Source organism: Bos indicus x Bos taurus, chromosome 5 (genome assembly GCF_003369695.1).
Source record: "Bos indicus x Bos taurus breed Angus x Brahman F1 hybrid chromosome 5, Bos_hybrid_MaternalHap_v2.0, whole genome shotgun sequence".
NCBI lineage: Eukaryota > Metazoa > Chordata > Mammalia > Artiodactyla > Bovidae > Bos > Bos indicus x Bos taurus.
This window is the reverse complement of record NC_040080.1, coordinates 15,766,049-15,783,148: the sequence shown is the minus strand read 5'-3', so window position 1 is coordinate 15,783,148 and position 17,100 is coordinate 15,766,049. Positions and strand designations below refer to the sequence as shown.

At 52.8% G+C, this 17,100-nt stretch overlaps 1 protein-coding gene across 1 annotated transcript in view; it reads left to right on the top strand.

The window, feature by feature from the left end:
* The window catches only part of VWF (von Willebrand factor), a 124,627-nt gene that overhangs the window by 61,911 nt on the left and 45,616 nt on the right, over positions 1 to 17,100 (top strand). Inside the window, exons 20-28 of the mRNA XM_027541087.1 lie at positions 305 to 443; positions 3,675 to 3,809; positions 5,141 to 5,287; positions 8,526 to 8,666; positions 8,801 to 8,914; positions 10,511 to 10,667; positions 11,446 to 11,604; positions 12,265 to 12,400; positions 14,327 to 15,705. Of these exons, the coding sequence (XP_027396888.1) occupies positions 305 to 443; positions 3,675 to 3,809; positions 5,141 to 5,287; positions 8,526 to 8,666; positions 8,801 to 8,914; positions 10,511 to 10,667; positions 11,446 to 11,604; positions 12,265 to 12,400; positions 14,327 to 15,705 (2,507 nt within the window). The remainder of the gene's footprint in view (positions 1 to 304; positions 444 to 3,674; positions 3,810 to 5,140; positions 5,288 to 8,525; positions 8,667 to 8,800; positions 8,915 to 10,510; positions 10,668 to 11,445; positions 11,605 to 12,264; positions 12,401 to 14,326; positions 15,706 to 17,100) is intronic.

Below are 17,100 nucleotides of genomic sequence, written 5' to 3'. Positions count from 1 at the left end.
GACTGGGCTTCAGCATGTTCGGAGCAGGTGGTGATAGTGTCACCTCGGACAACTGGGGCTCTTCTTTGGTCATTTCCCCCTTGTGATGAGTGGGTAGCGTGGCTTCCCTGTCCTCCTTGGCCCTGTTCCCTAAAAACATGGGGGTTCATGACTGCAGAGCCCCACGAGGTCCAATCTGCAGGCCCTGAAGCCACCTACCAGTTCCCAAGGCCTCCTGGGGGTGGGTGGCACCCTGGCTGCCCTGATGCCGGACCTGCCCCTATATCCGGTGGCCTCACCCTCACCCCCTATCTCCTGTCCCCAGCGTCTGTCAGGACCGGAAGTGGAACTGTACGGACCACGTGTGTGATGCTAGCTGCTCTGCCCTGGGCCTGGCTCACTACTTCACCTTTGATGGGCTCAAGTACCTGTTCCCGGGGGAGTGCCAGTATGTCCTGGTGCAGGTGAGACCCGGGGAGGGGGGTCCCAGGCTAGAGCTGCTTGTGGAAACAGCTCTGGGGGCTGGTTTCTAATGGAGTGACTTCCCAGTCCCTGGAGAGGCAGGGCCTCAAGACCCCGGTGACTGCCGACTTGCCTCAACTCCCTGGACGCCTCCAGGGATGGATGGAAACTCATTGGTTGACTGGCCTTGGTATGGAGCAGGCTCCCATCACCCCAATTCCAGCACAAGGGAATGAGAGAAGGGCTTCTTTCCTCCTGGCAGACACAGCTTGGTCAGGGGACCAACCATGGCGAGTGGCATTGGGGCTGGATTTTGGCCCCAGCACCCTCTCTGCCAGCATCCTTGTGCAGTGAACAGCCCGCTGGGGATGGCGGAAATGACCCCTGGAGTTTCCTTCCCTTTCTGTGATTCTGTTCCATTCCATCTATTCTGTTCTGTTGTATTCTACAGCATGTCTCCTACTTACGAGTGAGTGCTATTCTGAGAGCGCTCTATTCTGAGAGTTCTGTTCGTATGTCCAGTTTGTTCACAAGTCCACCTAAGTAAGCTTAGGTACCCAACTAACACAGTTGGCTATATTTTGTACTATACTGTAACAGGTTTATAATATTTTTCACACAAATAATACACACACAAAAAACAAATACAAAAATAAAGAAAACATTTTTAATCTCACAGTGCAGTACCTTGGAAAGTACAATAGTACTTTACAAAAAAGTAAAATAGTACAAAAGTACAACAGCCCAACAGCTGGCATACAGGGGCTGGCATCGAGTGACCAGGCAAGAAGAGTTACTGACTGGAGGAGGGAGAGGAGCGGGGGAGATGGTGGAGCTGAAGGGCCAGCAGCGATGGGAGACGGAGGGCAAGCTGCCCGTTCACTCACACCTGACGTGATGGTTCCTCGCTAGAACACGAGTTGCACGTTTGCAGCTTTGAAAGTTTGCCACCTGAAAGTTCATATGTAGGGCGCTCCTATCCTATTCTATCCTGTCGTATCCTGTCCTATTCTATCCTATTCACCGTTTTCATTTCCAACCCAGTGCAGCTCAGAGTGGGGAGGGGGTGTGGGGTAGAGCAGATCCTACTGCCCGCAGGGTGGGAAGCAGCCCCAGGGGATCCTAGCTGTGGACTCAGGGCCGCTCTGCCCCCTCTCCCGGTGGGTGGACTCCTGGGCGTGTCTCTTGCTGGTTGACAGCGATGTGGGTGAGCAAGGAGGGCTGGGCTCTCTATTCACGACAGTGAGGAGGCTGGACTCTGCAGCTTAAACAGATTGCGGTCTGTTCATCTCCCCTCTCCCGAGCCGGGGAGGAGGGGCTCGGTGTGGTCTGGAGGGAAGACCACAGACCCACAGGAGCCTCAGCCTCGGAGTCAGGGCTGCAGGGAGTCGGGCGTCGAGTGAGATGGAGCATGACACCTGCCTGGCGTGGGGGGAAGGAGCCCCCTGCCTCTGTCCCCTGCCCCAGATTGGCCCCAGAGAGGTGGGCGGCATGCTGGCAGACGGGCATGCACCCCATGAAATGGTTTTACGCACCCCCAGGTGCCCTCTGGGGCTTCCCCACAGGTCGTATGTGGAAGCCCACCTTTGTTACCTGTGTGCCCTCCAGCCTTGGTAGCAAAAGAAGGGGTGACCCAGCTCTGGGGCTCCACCCTCAGTCAGGTTCAGATCTGGGCACCCAGAAAGCACGACAGTTCAGTGCAGTGAGAGGAACTGGTCAGACCCCCTGCCCTGGCTCTGCCTGCCCAGTGAAGCTGCCCAGGTGGGCAGTCGTGCCCCCACAGAGCTGTGCCCCTCGGGGGGCTACTAGTCCTGCCCCACAGCCAGTGCTGATGTCCCTTCAAGGATGCTCTTCCTGGGTCCCCTCCCTGACTCCCCTTCCTCCTTTGGGAGGTGTTCTCAGGACTAAACCCTCCCCTTCAGAAAAATCTCAGCTGGTGACACAGCGCTTCTACCTTTGTTCCCTCTTACAACTTTCACAATCCCATTAACCCAACCCTAACCCGTTGAACCCGGCAATCCCACTAACCCAACCCAAACGCATTAACCTGACGACCCCATTAGCCTGAGACAAACCCGTTTAACCTAAGAGTCCCGTTAGGTTGGCTAATTCCATCTTACAGAGGGGCACGTCCTACGTGTGGTATGTATGTATGTGTGTATGTGTGTCTATGTATGTGCAGAGTGTGTATTGCATGTGTTATCTATGTATGTACACGTGGGTGTATGTGTGTATATGAATGTGTCTGTATATGTGTGTTTGTGTGTGTATGTGTGCACTTATGTGTATATGCATGTGTGTGACTGTGTGTGACTGTGTGTGACTGTGTATGACTGTGTACACACATGAATGCATGTGTGTATATGTGTCTTTGTGTGTATATGAATGCATGCCTATATGTGTGTACATGTGTGCATGTGTGCATGTATGTATGTGCAAAAGTGTGTATTGTATATATGTTATGTGTGTGTCTTTGTGTGTATATGAATGTGTGTCTGTTTATGTATATGTGTATGTGTGTGTATGTGTGCAAGTGTGTATTGTATGTGTGTGCTGTGTGTGTGTGTGTCTGTATGAGTGTGTGAGTCAGAGAGGTAAGTGACCTACTCAACATCATCCCAGATGTGGCAGAAACAAGCCCGCACCTAGCTTTTCTAAGTTGAGTGGTTTTCCCCATCACACCACAGTGACAGCCACGATGGGAGGTGTTTGCCAGAAGCGTGTCCCTTTCTGCTGCTTTTCTGTGTAGACCCCAGCGAGGACCAGTGCCTTCTAGAGGTGGCAGCTCAGCTGGTGTTGCTGGGTCTGGCGGTCTTTGGTTACAGTCCTGGCCAGCCGCCCAGGGGACTCCACTGGAGCTTGGATCTACCAAGTGTCGCATGCCTGATGGTGTGGGTCCCTGCTGAGGCTGGCCCAACAGGCTCCGGGGCGGGGTGGGGGATCAGCAGGCTGATGTGTCCACCTTCCGCTGTCTCCCTTCTTCCTCCCTCCTGCCCCTCAGCCCTTCTCCCTGCCTGACTGTAGGCGCTTGCTCATGGCTGGTGGCTGAGGATGGCAGTCTTGTGAGTGTCGTCTGGCTCATGAACACACAAGCGCACACACACGTGCATGTGGTCATGGCAGCCTCCTGTAACACTCCCTTCAAAGGCCTGGGAGCACCGACCACGGGTCTGCTGGTCTGGGCAGGGGTGGAAGGATCGTGTTTCTCTCCTGACATCCACCCCTTTCCCCAGGACCACTGTGGTAGTAACCCCGGCACCTTCCGGGTCCTGGTGGGGAATGAGGGGTGCAGCGTCCCCTCCCTGAAGTGCAGGAAGCGCATCACCATCCTGGTGGAAGGAGGAGAAATAGAGCTGTTTGACGGGGAGGTGAGTATGGGCTGGTGCCCCACCCTCAGTGCCCCCGTTAGCTGATGGGGAGCAGTGCCCAGCATTAGTTCAGGACACGTGCGGGTGGAGCACGATGCTGCTGGTGGAGAGACCTCACCACGTCCCGCGAGGGGGGCGGGTGCAGATGGTGATGGATTTAGTAAAAGGAAGTGCAGACATGTGTGGAGGAGGGTGTGTAACTGTATTTGCACCAGTGTAGGAAGAGCCAGGGCGGACTTGGGGGGTAGTGGAGGGTGGGAGGACTTTCATATGGGAATACGTGTGTACACACACATATGTTATATGTCCACAGTCATGTTATTACAATACACACATAGACATATGCATATATAAACATGCATTACACACACACAAATATACACACTTGTGTACACACACATACATATATATATTATATACCATAGTTATATGAATTATATATATACTCATGTACACACACACACATATTCTACACACACATACATATGTATTATGTACCCATGGCTATATGTATATATACACACATAAACACATGTATTATACAAATATATATTATAAGCACACATACACACAAATACATACATATTATATAGCCATAGCTGTTTGTATTATATATACAAATGTATACACACATTTACATGCATGTATACATATATATTACATACCCACAGTTGTATGTATTATACACACAAATGGATGCAACACATATAAATATATTATACACACATATACATATATATTATATATTCAAATGTATACACACATATACATACAAATGTATACACATATGTACATACACATAAATATTATATCCCACGCACATATATAATGTGTACAAAAGTATACACACATACATACACATGTATATGTATGTACCCACATTTATATATATAATATATACAAATGTCTGCACGCATATATACACATACATTATACATGCAAATATTTTATACATACATATATATTAAGTCTCACATTTATATGTATTATATAATAAATGAATACACACATACATACATGCATTATTCACACAAATATATATACACACATATACAAGAATACGTTATATATATATACACATACATATACAGGTATATGCACATATATTGGAGAAGGCAATGGCAGCCCACTCCAGTGTTCGTGCCTGGAGAATCCCAAGGACAGAGGAGCCTGGTGGGCTGCCGTCTGTGGGGTTGCACAGAGTCAGACATGGCTGAAGCGACTTAGCAGCAGCAGCAGCAGAAGCATACACATATACAAGCATACATTATACATATACACATGTATACACACATATATGCTATCCCTTACTGTCCTGGTCTCTCGCTCAGGTGAACGTGAAGACGCCCATGAAGGATGAGACGCACTTTGAGGTGGTGGAGTCTGGCCGGTACATCACTGTGCTGCTGGGCAAGGCCCTCTCTGTGGTCTGGGACGGGCACCTGGCCGTCTCCGTGTTCCTGAAGCGGACGTACCAGGTGGGTGGCCTTTCTCCACTTCCTCCCTCTTTGTCTGCTTGCATCTTCAGCTCCCTGAGCAGCATCTGGGATCCCCACCCCCAGTCTCAGGGGGAAGGTGGGTGGTCACCTGGTTCAGCCTCCTCCCAACACAGATAAGACTCAAGGATTAGAGTTCACCTCGGCTGTTTCCCGAGACAGTTGCCCGTGGGCAGGATGGAGGGTCCTGGACCCTGCAAACAGTCCCTTGACTGGCAGTAGGTATTTTTAAGGTTTCCTAACCTAAGGAGCAAAACCCATCATGCACAATGTGACTATAACACCTCAGAACATTCGGGGTGCACCTCCCATGGAGCCCAGGCCCGCACCTGCCAAGGGCTGTGGTGAGATGGCTCATCAGCTGCTTGGGGGGAAGCTCGTGATGTCTGGCCAGGTCTTGACGGTTTGCTGGGACTTCGTTTCCTCCACGCATGTATGTGATGAATGCTCTGTCTGCCCTGGTGGCAGGACCCACGTTCCCAGCATTCTGATGGCTCATTCTCAGCTCGTACCTGAGTGAGGCTGCTCCTTGCGACCCCATGCTGTTTCTGGAGAGCATCAGCAATGCACTCATTCCATTATTCAACAAATGCTTACTAAACTCCTGTTATGTGTCAAGCACTGTTCTAGGTACTCTGGGTATGGGGAAAATAACTTACTATTGATACAGTGAGGGGAGAATCTGTCCTTGCCTTTTCTAGCTTCAGGAGACTGCCTGCATCCCTTGGCTGTGGTCCCATCCTCCACCTTCAAAGCCAGTAGCACAGCGTCTTCTGCTCTCCGTTTCCCTCGGTCTCATCGCCTTTCTCATTCTGACTTCTCCTGCACCCTGTGATCACTCTGAGCTCATCCAGGTGACCCAGGACAGTCTTCCTGTCTCAAGATCCTTGACCTAACACACCTGCAAAGTTCCCTTAGCTGTGTACAGTGACATATTCCTGGTTCTGGGGATTAGGACGTGGACATCTCTGGGGCCGGCTGTCGTTTTGCCTACCACAACCCTGCCTGCTTGCTTAATCGCTCAGTTGTGTTTGACTCTTTGCGACCTCATGGACTGCAGCCCACCAGGCTCCTCTGTCCATGGGATTCTCCAGGCAAGAATACTAAAGTGGGCTGCCATGCCCGCCTCCAGGGGATCTTCCTGACCCAGGGATCGAACCCGCATCTCCTGTGTCTCCTGCATTGCAGGCAGATTCCTTACTCTCTGAGCCATCGGGGAAGCCTGATGGAGGTCATATTCTAGTGGGGATATTATGTGTTTTATATTTTAAAGATTATATATATATTTTTAAAATATATTTTCATTTATTTTTTGGCTGCTCCGAGTCTTAATTGCAGCCTGTAAACACGCTTTAGTTGCAGCATGTGGGATCTAGTTCCCTGACCAGGGATCAAACCCACGCCCCCTGCATTGGGAGCGTGGAGTCTTAGCCACTGGACCACCAGGGAAGTCCCTATTATTTTTTATTATTATTATTTATTTATTTGACTGTGTTGCATCTTAGTTGTGTCATGGGAGATCTTCCATTGCAGGGCAGGGACTCTCTAGTGGTGCTCGGGTTCAGTTCAGTTGCTCCACGGCGTGTGGGATGTTAGCTCCCCGACCAGGGATCAAACCCACATCCTCTGCATTGCAAGGCTGATTCTAGACCACTGGACCACGAAGTATTTTAGATGGGTTGGTCTGATGAGACTCGTCTGATGAGAAAGTGTGAGAAGAGTCTTTGGGGAAGAGGGAAGGGAGTCGTGTAAATATCCTGACTTTAGGCAGATGGCACAGCAGGTGCCAAGTCCCTGAGGTAGATGGTGTTTGTGTTGAACAAGCAGACCAGGGTGGCTAGAGAGGAGGGGCTTGAGGTGATTGGTGGTCAGTAAGGACAGGGACCAGGCAGGGCCATACGCAGGGGCTGTCAGGCCACGTAAAAATCTTTGTCCTTTTGCCCACCTATGAGAACATTTTTCTTACATGTTTCCTAGCAAAACAGAATAAATCACCTCTCTTTGTCTCAAGGCAGGACTTCAAAAAGGTTCTAAAAGCATCACCTTTTCTTTTCCAGGCTGATTTTGTCCACTTAAAAAAAGTTTTTTTTGGCCATACATCGCGGCTTATGAAATCTTAGTTCCCTGACCAGGGATTGAACCTGCACCCCCTGCATTGAAAGGCAGAGTCTTAACCACAGGACTGCTGAAGAAGTCTTTGTCCAGTGGTTCTTATGTGATGGTTTTCATCTATTCATTCATTAGTTGGTCAGGATTTGTTGTATACTGCACCCCCTGATAGGTGAACATGGAGAGAAGTAAGATATTATGTCAGCGCTGGTAGCATTTAGTATACAGCAGAATCCTGGCCTTCCCTGGTGGCTCAGATGGTAAAGAATCTGCCTGTAATGCAGGAGAACTGGGTTAGATCCCTGGGTCGGGAAGATCCACTGGAGAAGGAAATGGCAACTCACTCCAGTATTCTTGCCTGGAGAATTCCATGGACAGAGGAACCTGGTGGGCTATAGCCCACGGGGTCACAAAGACTTGGACACGACTGAGTGACTAACACACAGAGGATCCTGGCCAGCTTGCTCTGGACAGGCTGCAGTTGTCCAGGGAAGGCAAGCAGCTGTCCACAGTCAAGTGGGACTAGAGGGCTCCTTCCTGAGACCTCTCACACTCTCATTGATGTAATGCTGAACCAGCTTCTCTTCTGCTCAGACCCTTACTGGGGCGGCTGACGGTTTATACTGCAGGGATCAGGGCCCTGGCTGCTTAACTGGCCCTCCGAGGGACCTGGGTGTGCTGCTTCTCTCTGTGAATGATCTTGGCTTCCTTAACCTTAACATGGGGTCATTTATGTTCATTCTGAGAAGGGGGAGACAGAGGATGAGATGGCTGGATGGCATCACTGGCTCAATGGACATGAGTTTGAGCAAATTCAGGGAGATGGTGAAGGACAGGGAGGCCAGTCCATGGGGTCACAGAGAGTCGGACACAACTGAGTGACTGAACAATTACAGCATGGGGGTCAGTGCAGAAGCAGGGAAAGGGCCTTGGCAGGGTTGGGGCTTTGCTGACCACCCTGGTCTCCCTCTGGGCTGCCCTCCCATCCCCTTCCCTCCTCCTCTTCCTCAGGCGAGTCTGCCTCCCGTGCTGCCTGGAACTCTCCTCCTCCTGACTCAGCCAGTTTTCTCCGAGGTTTGCAAAGCTCACGCTCCCCCTACTTGTCCCCCAGGAGCGGGTATGCGGCCTGTGTGGGAATTTCGATGGCGTCCAGAACAATGACCTCACCAGCAGCAGCCTCCAAGTGGAGGAAAACCCCGTGGACTTTGGGAATTCCTGGAAAGTGAGCCCACAGTGTGCTGACACCCAGAAAGTAGGTTGGGTCCCCTCTGCTGTGCGCTGTGGGTCGTGTGGCCTGCAGGGGGCGGGGCTTGGGGAGAGGGACTCTTGTTTGCTTCCGGGTTGACTGTTCTGGGTCCATCTGTGTTCTCCCTCTTGGTTCCCCAGGTGCGGCTGGACTCGGCCCCTGCCATCTGCCATGACAACGTCATGAAGCAGACCATGGTGGATTCCTCCTGCAGGGTCCTCACCAGTGATGTTTTCCGAGAGTGCAACAGGCTGGTGAGGGCAGCAGGGGGCCTGGGAGACAGGCACTTCTAACCGTGGATGCTTCCAGGAGCTTTAGAAATGATCTGTAGTTGCCTACCTCTTGTGGCTTCAGTCTGTGAAAGAAAAGGAATAATCGATGTCTTATCAGGAAAGCAATGCTTGGCAAAGCCTTTTTCTTCTGTGCAATGGTTGGCTCTCTGTGCATCCTGCCTGAGCTGCCCTTCTGGCCTCAGTCTTGGGGCTTGTCCCCCACAGGTTACCTTATCTCTAACCTCAGAATGGTGGGTTCCCTTCTCCTGCCCCTGCTGTGTCTCTGGCCCCAGACATCCCACCTGTGCCCTGGGCTCCCAGGTCTTGTCTTACAGAAACTCTTCTGGTCTTACAGCCAGATTAAAAAAAAAATTTTTTTTGGCTGCTCTGTGTGGCATGTGGGATCTTAGTTCCCTGACCAGAGATTGAACCGGTGCCCCCTGCATTGGGAGTGCAGAATCCCAACTACTGGACTACCAAGGAAATCCTCTTAAAGCCAGATTTTGAGCCTGTATTTTATGGCTTCTTTGGATGTCTTTAACTCACGTGGTGATGAGGAATTTCTCCGCAAAAGGTTCAGTGTAGGTTTCTGTCTCTGTCTGAATGTATATATGCCCACATGTGTATCTGTGGGTACGTGTGTATTTGTATATGTATGTACACATGTAGGGGCAGTCACAGACAGGTGCCCAGGCCTGCTGCTTCATCGTGTCGCCCTCGTGGGAGTGGCTGAACACCTGTGTTTCATCTCTTCCTGTCCAGCCAGTGAATTTTAGTCCCTCAGCACCCAGAAGGATAGGTAGGATCCCCTGGTTTGGTGGAGACCCCGGGCGCCTGAGCAGGAAGTGGGGAAGCAGTGAGAGGGTCAAAGAAACCAAGGCTGTGGGGCACAGTGAGCTGCTTAATGTCCGGTTCATTCCAACCGCAACTCTCCCAAGCAAGGCTGGTGTGTGGGGGTCAGGTGTGCGGCAGGTGGAAAGTGGGAGGTGGTTAGGGCTTGAATGTAGACGGCAGGTGGGCTTCCCCTAGGGTAGGTTTGGGGTCGGAGTCCAGGAGCACTGGGCCAGCCGAGGTCCAGCACGTCAGCCTATAGCATCTTAGCGGGACAGTATGGGTGGTCCTGATGGGTTTTTGGTTTTCTTGGTCTCTCTGCTGAGTGGAGGCCAGGAAAGAGTGTGTGTGTGTGTGTGTGTGTGTGTGTGTGTGTGTGTGTGTGTTGTGTTTATGTAAAGCACCCAGACTCCCATGAGGGTGGGAGTGGGTTATAGGGATGGATGATGGCTCATCAGGTGCCTGGAACAGATGGGTTGAAAGGAATGTTCTTCTGAAAAATTCTCAGGCACATCTCATCTATGAGAGGCTGGCAAGCCTGCCTTTTCCCCCCTTTTCTGGAATCCAGATGAGAACATAGGATTTCTGCCTTTTTACCCACCCCCTCCTGGAGACTATGGCCTCACATCTCTCCTTCTGCTCTGGAGCCGCTGTCCCTACTCTGATCAACGGCACATTCCCGCCTGGCTGAGGGCCAGAGTCCCCAAGCGCAGCCCTGGGTCATGGCCACCCGCGCCTCCCTTGCAGGTGAACCCCGAGCCGTACCTGGATGTTTGCATCTATGACAGCTGCTCCTGCGAGTCCATCGGGGACTGCGCCTGCTTCTGTGACACCATCGCTGCCTATGCCCATGAGTGTGCCCAGCACGGCCAGGTGGTGACCTGGAGGACAGCCACACTGTGCCGTGAGTCCCGCGGTCCCTCGCGATCCTGGCCGTGCACCCTCCCCTCACACAGCTGGACCGTGAGACCCTGGGGGTGGACGCCTTGGTGGGGGAGAAAGACCCACTTGGGAGTGAAAGCCGAGGTGGAGGGGTCAGGACACAGGTGTGCGTGAGGAGGGTCAGGATTGAGTAGAGCAACAGGGAGAGCCTCTTCTGGAGAAATTCTGGGAGAAGAAGAGGGAGTGGTGATGAAGAGAAGAAAGAGGTCAGTGTGCCTGTAATTAGACTCGATCACATTTACCATCACAAGCGCTTCCTTGGTGGCTCTGACGGTAAAGAATCCTCCTGCAGTGCAGGATACCGGGATTTAATCCCTGGGTCGGGATGCTCCCCTGGAGAAGGGAATGACAACCCACTCCAGTCTTCCTGCCTGGAGAATCCCATGGACAAAGAAGCCTGGCAGGCTACAGTCCATGGGGTTGCAAAGAGTCGGACACGACAGCCACTAAGCACGCTTCACACCACTGTGATCGAGCAGCTCAGATGCTTATGTCACCTCTTCCTCCCTGTGTTGAGCGACTGAACATTTTTATAAGGAAAACAGATTCAGAACCACTGGGTTGCTGGTTGGGGGGCTCTCAAAGCCCAGATGCGTCGGACGTGGGTGACTGTGTCTTTCCCCAGCGCCACTGTCCTCCCCCGGGCCGTCATCCCCACGGGTCTCCTGCCATCTGTCCGGGGCTGCATGGGGTTGTCTGGGGCCTTAGTAACCATCCTGCCTGTTTGGGGGTCTGCACAGCCCAGAATTGTGAGGAGCGGAACCTGAAGGAGAGTGGGTACCAATGCGAGTGGCGCTACAACAGCTGTGCTCCGGCCTGTCCAGTCACGTGCCAGCACCCGGAGCCCCTGGCCTGCCCCGTGCAGTGCGTGGAGGGCTGCCACGCACACTGCCCACCCGGTGAGGCCCTGGCCCCCTGTGGGGATGGAGTGGAGGGTGGGGCTGGTCCTCAGGAAAGTGCCGCCCCGTCCTGCTTCGTCTCAGCCTCGCCCAAGGGCCCTTCTGTCCCCAGCCCCATCACCCTATGTCCTGTTTCTATGTCCTTCCACCAGAGCCAGGCCAGCTGAGATTTTTGCCAAGCTGAGTTCCCGTGTGATGCTTCTGGGGGTCAATTGATGGGTTTATCATCTGGAGCAGCACTTTCTGATAGAACTTTTTGCAATGCCAGGAGAGTTCAACTCAGATGTGGCTCATTGTGTCTAAGGAATTGAATGTTCAGTTTTGTTGATGTTACTTAATTTACATTCAAATGTAACCAGCCACTGGTTGTTAGTAGCTACAGCAGTGGGTAGCACAGGTTGAGAGTTATCAGGTATCTTCTTTGGTGGAGGAACAAAAAGATCCCTGGTGATAAGACCTGCTTTGTCCCGGGATTTGGAAGAGGCAAGGTAGGAGAAGGAACCCCCTCTCCCAATTTTGTAGGTGAAAGGATGCTCCCTAAGTGATTTGGTGGCCCTCGGGGGAGGCAGGCAGAGCTGGGACAGGCCCTTTGGTGCCAGGAAAGTCTTCCTTGCAGGCAAGGTGGCCACTTTGGCTCCTAACGAGAGGCTTGTCACGCAGGGAAAATCCTGGACGAGCTTTTGCAGACCTGCGTCAACCCCGAGGACTGCCCTGTGTGCCAGGTGGAGGGCCGGCGCTTAGCCTCCGGGAAGAAAGTGACCCTGAACCCTGGGGACCCTGAGCATTGCCAGATCTGGTAACACAGCACCCCCTACCCTGCCCCTGATTGTCTGAATGATCAGCCTTACTGTCAAACCTGGGGGCTTGCTCGGAAGTGTCTGTTTGGGGAAGGACGTCTTGTTCTTGTTCGGTTTGCCTCTCTGTCTTTGAGGACAGACTAGATTTCTTCCCCAGGAAACACCTCTTAGGAGATTTAGGTTTTTATCTCTTGTTGCTGAAGGAAGAGTCTGGCCTCTTCTTGTCCCTGGAGGTGGCATCTGGTCTGGGGACAGGCATCTATGGATAGCAGATTTCTTGTTTACTGGACATTGGGACGCAGGTTGGGGGAAAGTGAGGTGGAGTCCCTGACCCTGTAGCAGGGCTCATACACCGTGGGCCACCGCCAAGGTGGCCAGAATGAGGCTCTCATAACTGGAGGGAGGCATGGGTCACTCCCCCTACCGATTGTAGGGGCCCCCTACTGCCCCACTGCCTGATTGCCTCTGGCAGCTGGCCCTGGGGAGGTGAGGAGGGGGTTGAGCTCTGAGCTTCTTGAAGCCCTGCTCCTAAGTCGAGGATTTATGTTCCAACGTTGTATGCTCAGCACCACTCCTTATGGGATCCTAAACTCGAGAACTTAAACTCGCTGAGGAAGAAAGGGACCATTGCCACAGCTGCGAGGGCCAGACCCCGACTGCTCTCTGCCCGGGTGGATTTTCTAGCAAACACAGGAAAGTCGGGAGTCTGTCACTCATGCGAGGCCCAGACCCCGACTGCTCTCTGCCCGGGTGGATTTTCTAGCAAACACAGAAAAGTCGAGAATCTGTCACTCCTGCTTTATCAACCAAGGATGGAGGCCCTAAACCACGTGCAGCATGAGGAAGTAGGAGTCGACTTTCCGTTAAGACCTTGCCTGCCCCCGGCTGTGCCGAGGAGTAGGGGTTCTGAGCCGCAGGCGCATGGGGAGGACAGTCACCTGGGCACACGCTGCAGCTGCGAGCCCGTGTGGAGAGCGGTTCTGGAGCAGGCTGGGGACACTGCTGGGAGGCGCTCCATAGGGATACTCCGGGGCTCAGGGCACTGCTGTCTCCCCACTCTGTTGCGATGCTGAGAGCAAGTGGCCACAATGGCTGAGAAAGTGCCTGCAGAACAAGGTTCTAGCCTGAATGGGTCTCCACCGCAGGCAGCTTCTCCTGTGGTCTGGCAGACCCTGCCACTTTCCAGGACCCTGGTGAAAGGGAGAGAAGTGACCAGGGGACTGGAAACTTGGCATGGTGGGGTGATAAGTTGTGTGGGGGCTTGGGGCTGGGTGTGGGGCACAGCCAGATCCTGGCATGTGATGGGCATAAACCATCTGTCCATTGTGGGAAAGAATGAATGAGTTAATGTTGTTCCCCATCTAGCATCTTGGAGACCCGAGAACACCACCCCCAGTACTTTGTTCTGCCAGATAAAGCTGGGATTTCAAATCTTTATTCATCTCTCCAAAATGATTTTACTCCAGTTTTCCTTTCTTCCTTAAAGCCCAACATGTTAAACATGCTACGGAATTATGCACCTTAGACTCTGTTTAATAAATACTGAAAAACATATATCTTCAGCAGAGCATTTTCAAGTCCTGGTCAGCATCAACATTACAGAGCAGTGTTTGTCTTTGGAGATATTTGGGAGAAGGCTTGGATTATAATTAAATATTTATGTTGTTCGAGGAATAGGTTGAAAATCAATCAAATTTGAATGGCTGTGTGGACTGCCGAGAAAGAAGAAAGATTCATTTTTAGGTCCTAGGTTGGGTAGAAGCTTTGGTTTTTAAGGGACTCACAACTCAAGGGAAGTGTGTATGTGTATATGTGTATGTGTATATGTGTATGTGTATATTTATGCGTGTATATGTGTGCATGTGTATATATATGTGTGTGTGTGTGCTTCTTTCTGAACCATTTTGGTCTCTCCCCTCCTGCAGTCACTGTGATGGTGTCAGCCTCACTTGTGAAGCCTGCAAGGAGCCAGGAGGCCCGCCCCCCACCGAAGGCCCGGTCATCCCCACAACCCCATATGTGGAGGACATCCCGGAGCCGCCCCTGCATGACTTCTTCTGCAGCAAACTCCTGGACCTGGTCTTCCTGCTGGATGGCTCCTCCAAGCTGTCCGAGGCTGACTTCGAGACGCTGAAGGCATTCGTGGTGGGCATGATGGAGCGTCTGCACATTTCCCAGAAACGCATCCGTGTGGCCGTGGTGGAGTACCATGATGGCTCCCATGCCTACCTCGCGCTGCAAGACCGGAAACGGCCATCTGAGCTTCGGCGCATTGCCGGGCAGGTGAAGTATGCGGGCAGCGAGGTGGCTTCCACCAGCGAGGTCTTGAAGTACACGCTCTTCCAGATCTTCGGCAGGATTGACCGGCCTGAGGCCTCTCGCGTGGCCCTGCTGCTTACGGCCAGCCAGGAACCCCCCAGGCTGGCCCGGAACTTGGTCCGCTACGTCCAGGGCCTGAAGAAGAAGAAGGTCTCCGTGGTCCCCGTGGGCATCGGGCCCCACGCCAGCCTCAAGCAGATCCGCCTCATTGAGAAGCAGGCACCTGAGAACAAAGCCTTTGTGCTAAGTGGCGTGCACGAGCTGGAGCAGCGGATGGACGATATTGTCGGCTACCTCTGCGACCTCGCCCTCGAGGTGCCTGCCCCGACCCTGACGCAACATCCCCTCGCCGCACAGGTCACTGTGGCGCCGCAGCTCCTGGGTCCTTCGCTGCCGGGACCCAAGAGGAGCTCTGTGGTCCTGGATGTGGCATTCCTCCTGGAAGGCTCGGACGAGGTGGGCGAGGCCAACTTCAACAGGAGCGCAGAGTTTGTGGAGGAGGTGATCCGACGCATGGACGTGGGCCAGGACGGCATCCACGTCACAGTGCTGCAGTACTCATATGTGGTGACTGTGGAGCACTCCTTCAGGGAGCCACAGTCCAAGGACGTGGTCCTGCAGCGACTCCGTGAAGTCCGCTACCGAGGTGGCAACCAGACAAACACGGGGCTGGCCCTGCAGTACTTGTCGGAGCACAGCTTCTCTGCCAGCCAGGGGGACCGGGAGCAGGCGCCCAACCTGGTCTACATGGTGACAGGAAGCCCGGCCTCGGACAAGATCCAGCGGATGCCTGGAGACATCCAGCTGGTGCCCATCGGCGTGGGCCCCCGCGTGGATGTGCAGGAGCTGGAGAGGGTCAGCTGGCCCCAGACCCCCATCTTCATCCAGGACTTCGAGAGGCTCCCCCGAGAAGCTCCAGATCTGGTGCTGCAGCGGTGCTGCTCCGAAGACGGCCCGCACCTCCCCACCCTCGCCCCTGCCCCAGGTGTGTGGGGGCTTGGCGTTGGAGCGAGAACTTGGGGGGCTAGGGGCTGCCTTGGTGGAGATGCCGTTCTCAGGCTCCAATCTGTCTCTCTGCTCTGTGTTTTCTGTCATGTCCTGCCTTCAGGGAGAGGCATCTGTGGTCTTTTGAGGGGGAAGGATCTTTTCTTATGGGCTTCTGTGGTGGCTCAAATGGTAAAGATTCTGCAGACCCAGATTCCATCACTGGGTTGGGGAGATCCCCTAGAGGAGGGGCATGGCCACCCACTCCAGTATTCTTGCCTGGAGAATCCCTTGAGCAGAGATGCCTGGCAGGCTACAGTCATAGGGTTGCAAAGAGTCAGACAGAACTGAGCGACCCAGCATGCATGCATCTGTAAGATGTGGATAATAATAGTGCTTACTTGTAAAATGCTTAGAATGGTACCTAGCACATAGCAAGCACTCAAAAATGGTTTATCTCCCCTGCTATTATTACTACTTTCTTAACTGATACTAACTACTGATCAGTTTCTAGTTCTTCTTTATTTACTTACTTATTTCTGGCAGTGCTGGGTCTTTGTTGCTGCACTCAGGCTTTTCTCTAGTTGTGGTGAGCGGGGGCTACTCTGTGTTGTAGTGCAAGGGCTTCTCATTGTGGCGGGTTCTCTTGTTGCGGATCATGGGCTCTAGGGCGCTTGGGCTTCAGTAGTTGTGGTTCCCCAGCTCTAGACTGCAGGCTGAACAGCTGCGATGCACGGGCTTAGTTGCTCCATGCATGTGGGATCTTCCCGGACGAGAGATGGAACCCGTGTCTCCTGCTTTGGCAGGTGGACTCTTTACCACGGAGTCCCTGGGGAAGCCCAATCCCTAGTTCTAGAGTATCTTTATTTGGAGTGTTTGGAACCATTCCAGAATCACTAGCCTTCTTTCATTGTCTATGCTTTTGTTTCTTGGTTTTTATCTGGGCTACCGATTTATCTAAACTCTTGTGATCTCTCAGTAATGGCTTCATCCAGTCTCAGAATGGCATTTGGGGCAGAGTTTGTTTCCTCACGGTGATCATGACCCTGGTCCCAACCATCAACATGAGCTTTAGGCCTTTGCAATAGAATCACCTTCTAGCTCCTCACGTGCCGCCTGAAACCCACGGACACACAAGTCCACCTTCCAGGGGTGCTTTGCTCTGCTTCCTTTGCCATCCACCTGTTTTCTGCTCCAGTCTATTGTTGGATTCTAGAAGAGCTGCAGCCCCCGAAATGGAGGGACAGGATGCCTCTGCCTCTTGCTGCTGCCTGTGGTGTTTAAACTGCCTTTGGGCATGTTGGCATCCCCCTAACATCTCCACACTTGGGGTCTTGCAGCCCCCTTGCCTGCCGCCTGGCACCAGCTGCCACACCCATGCAGGACTGGGGGACAT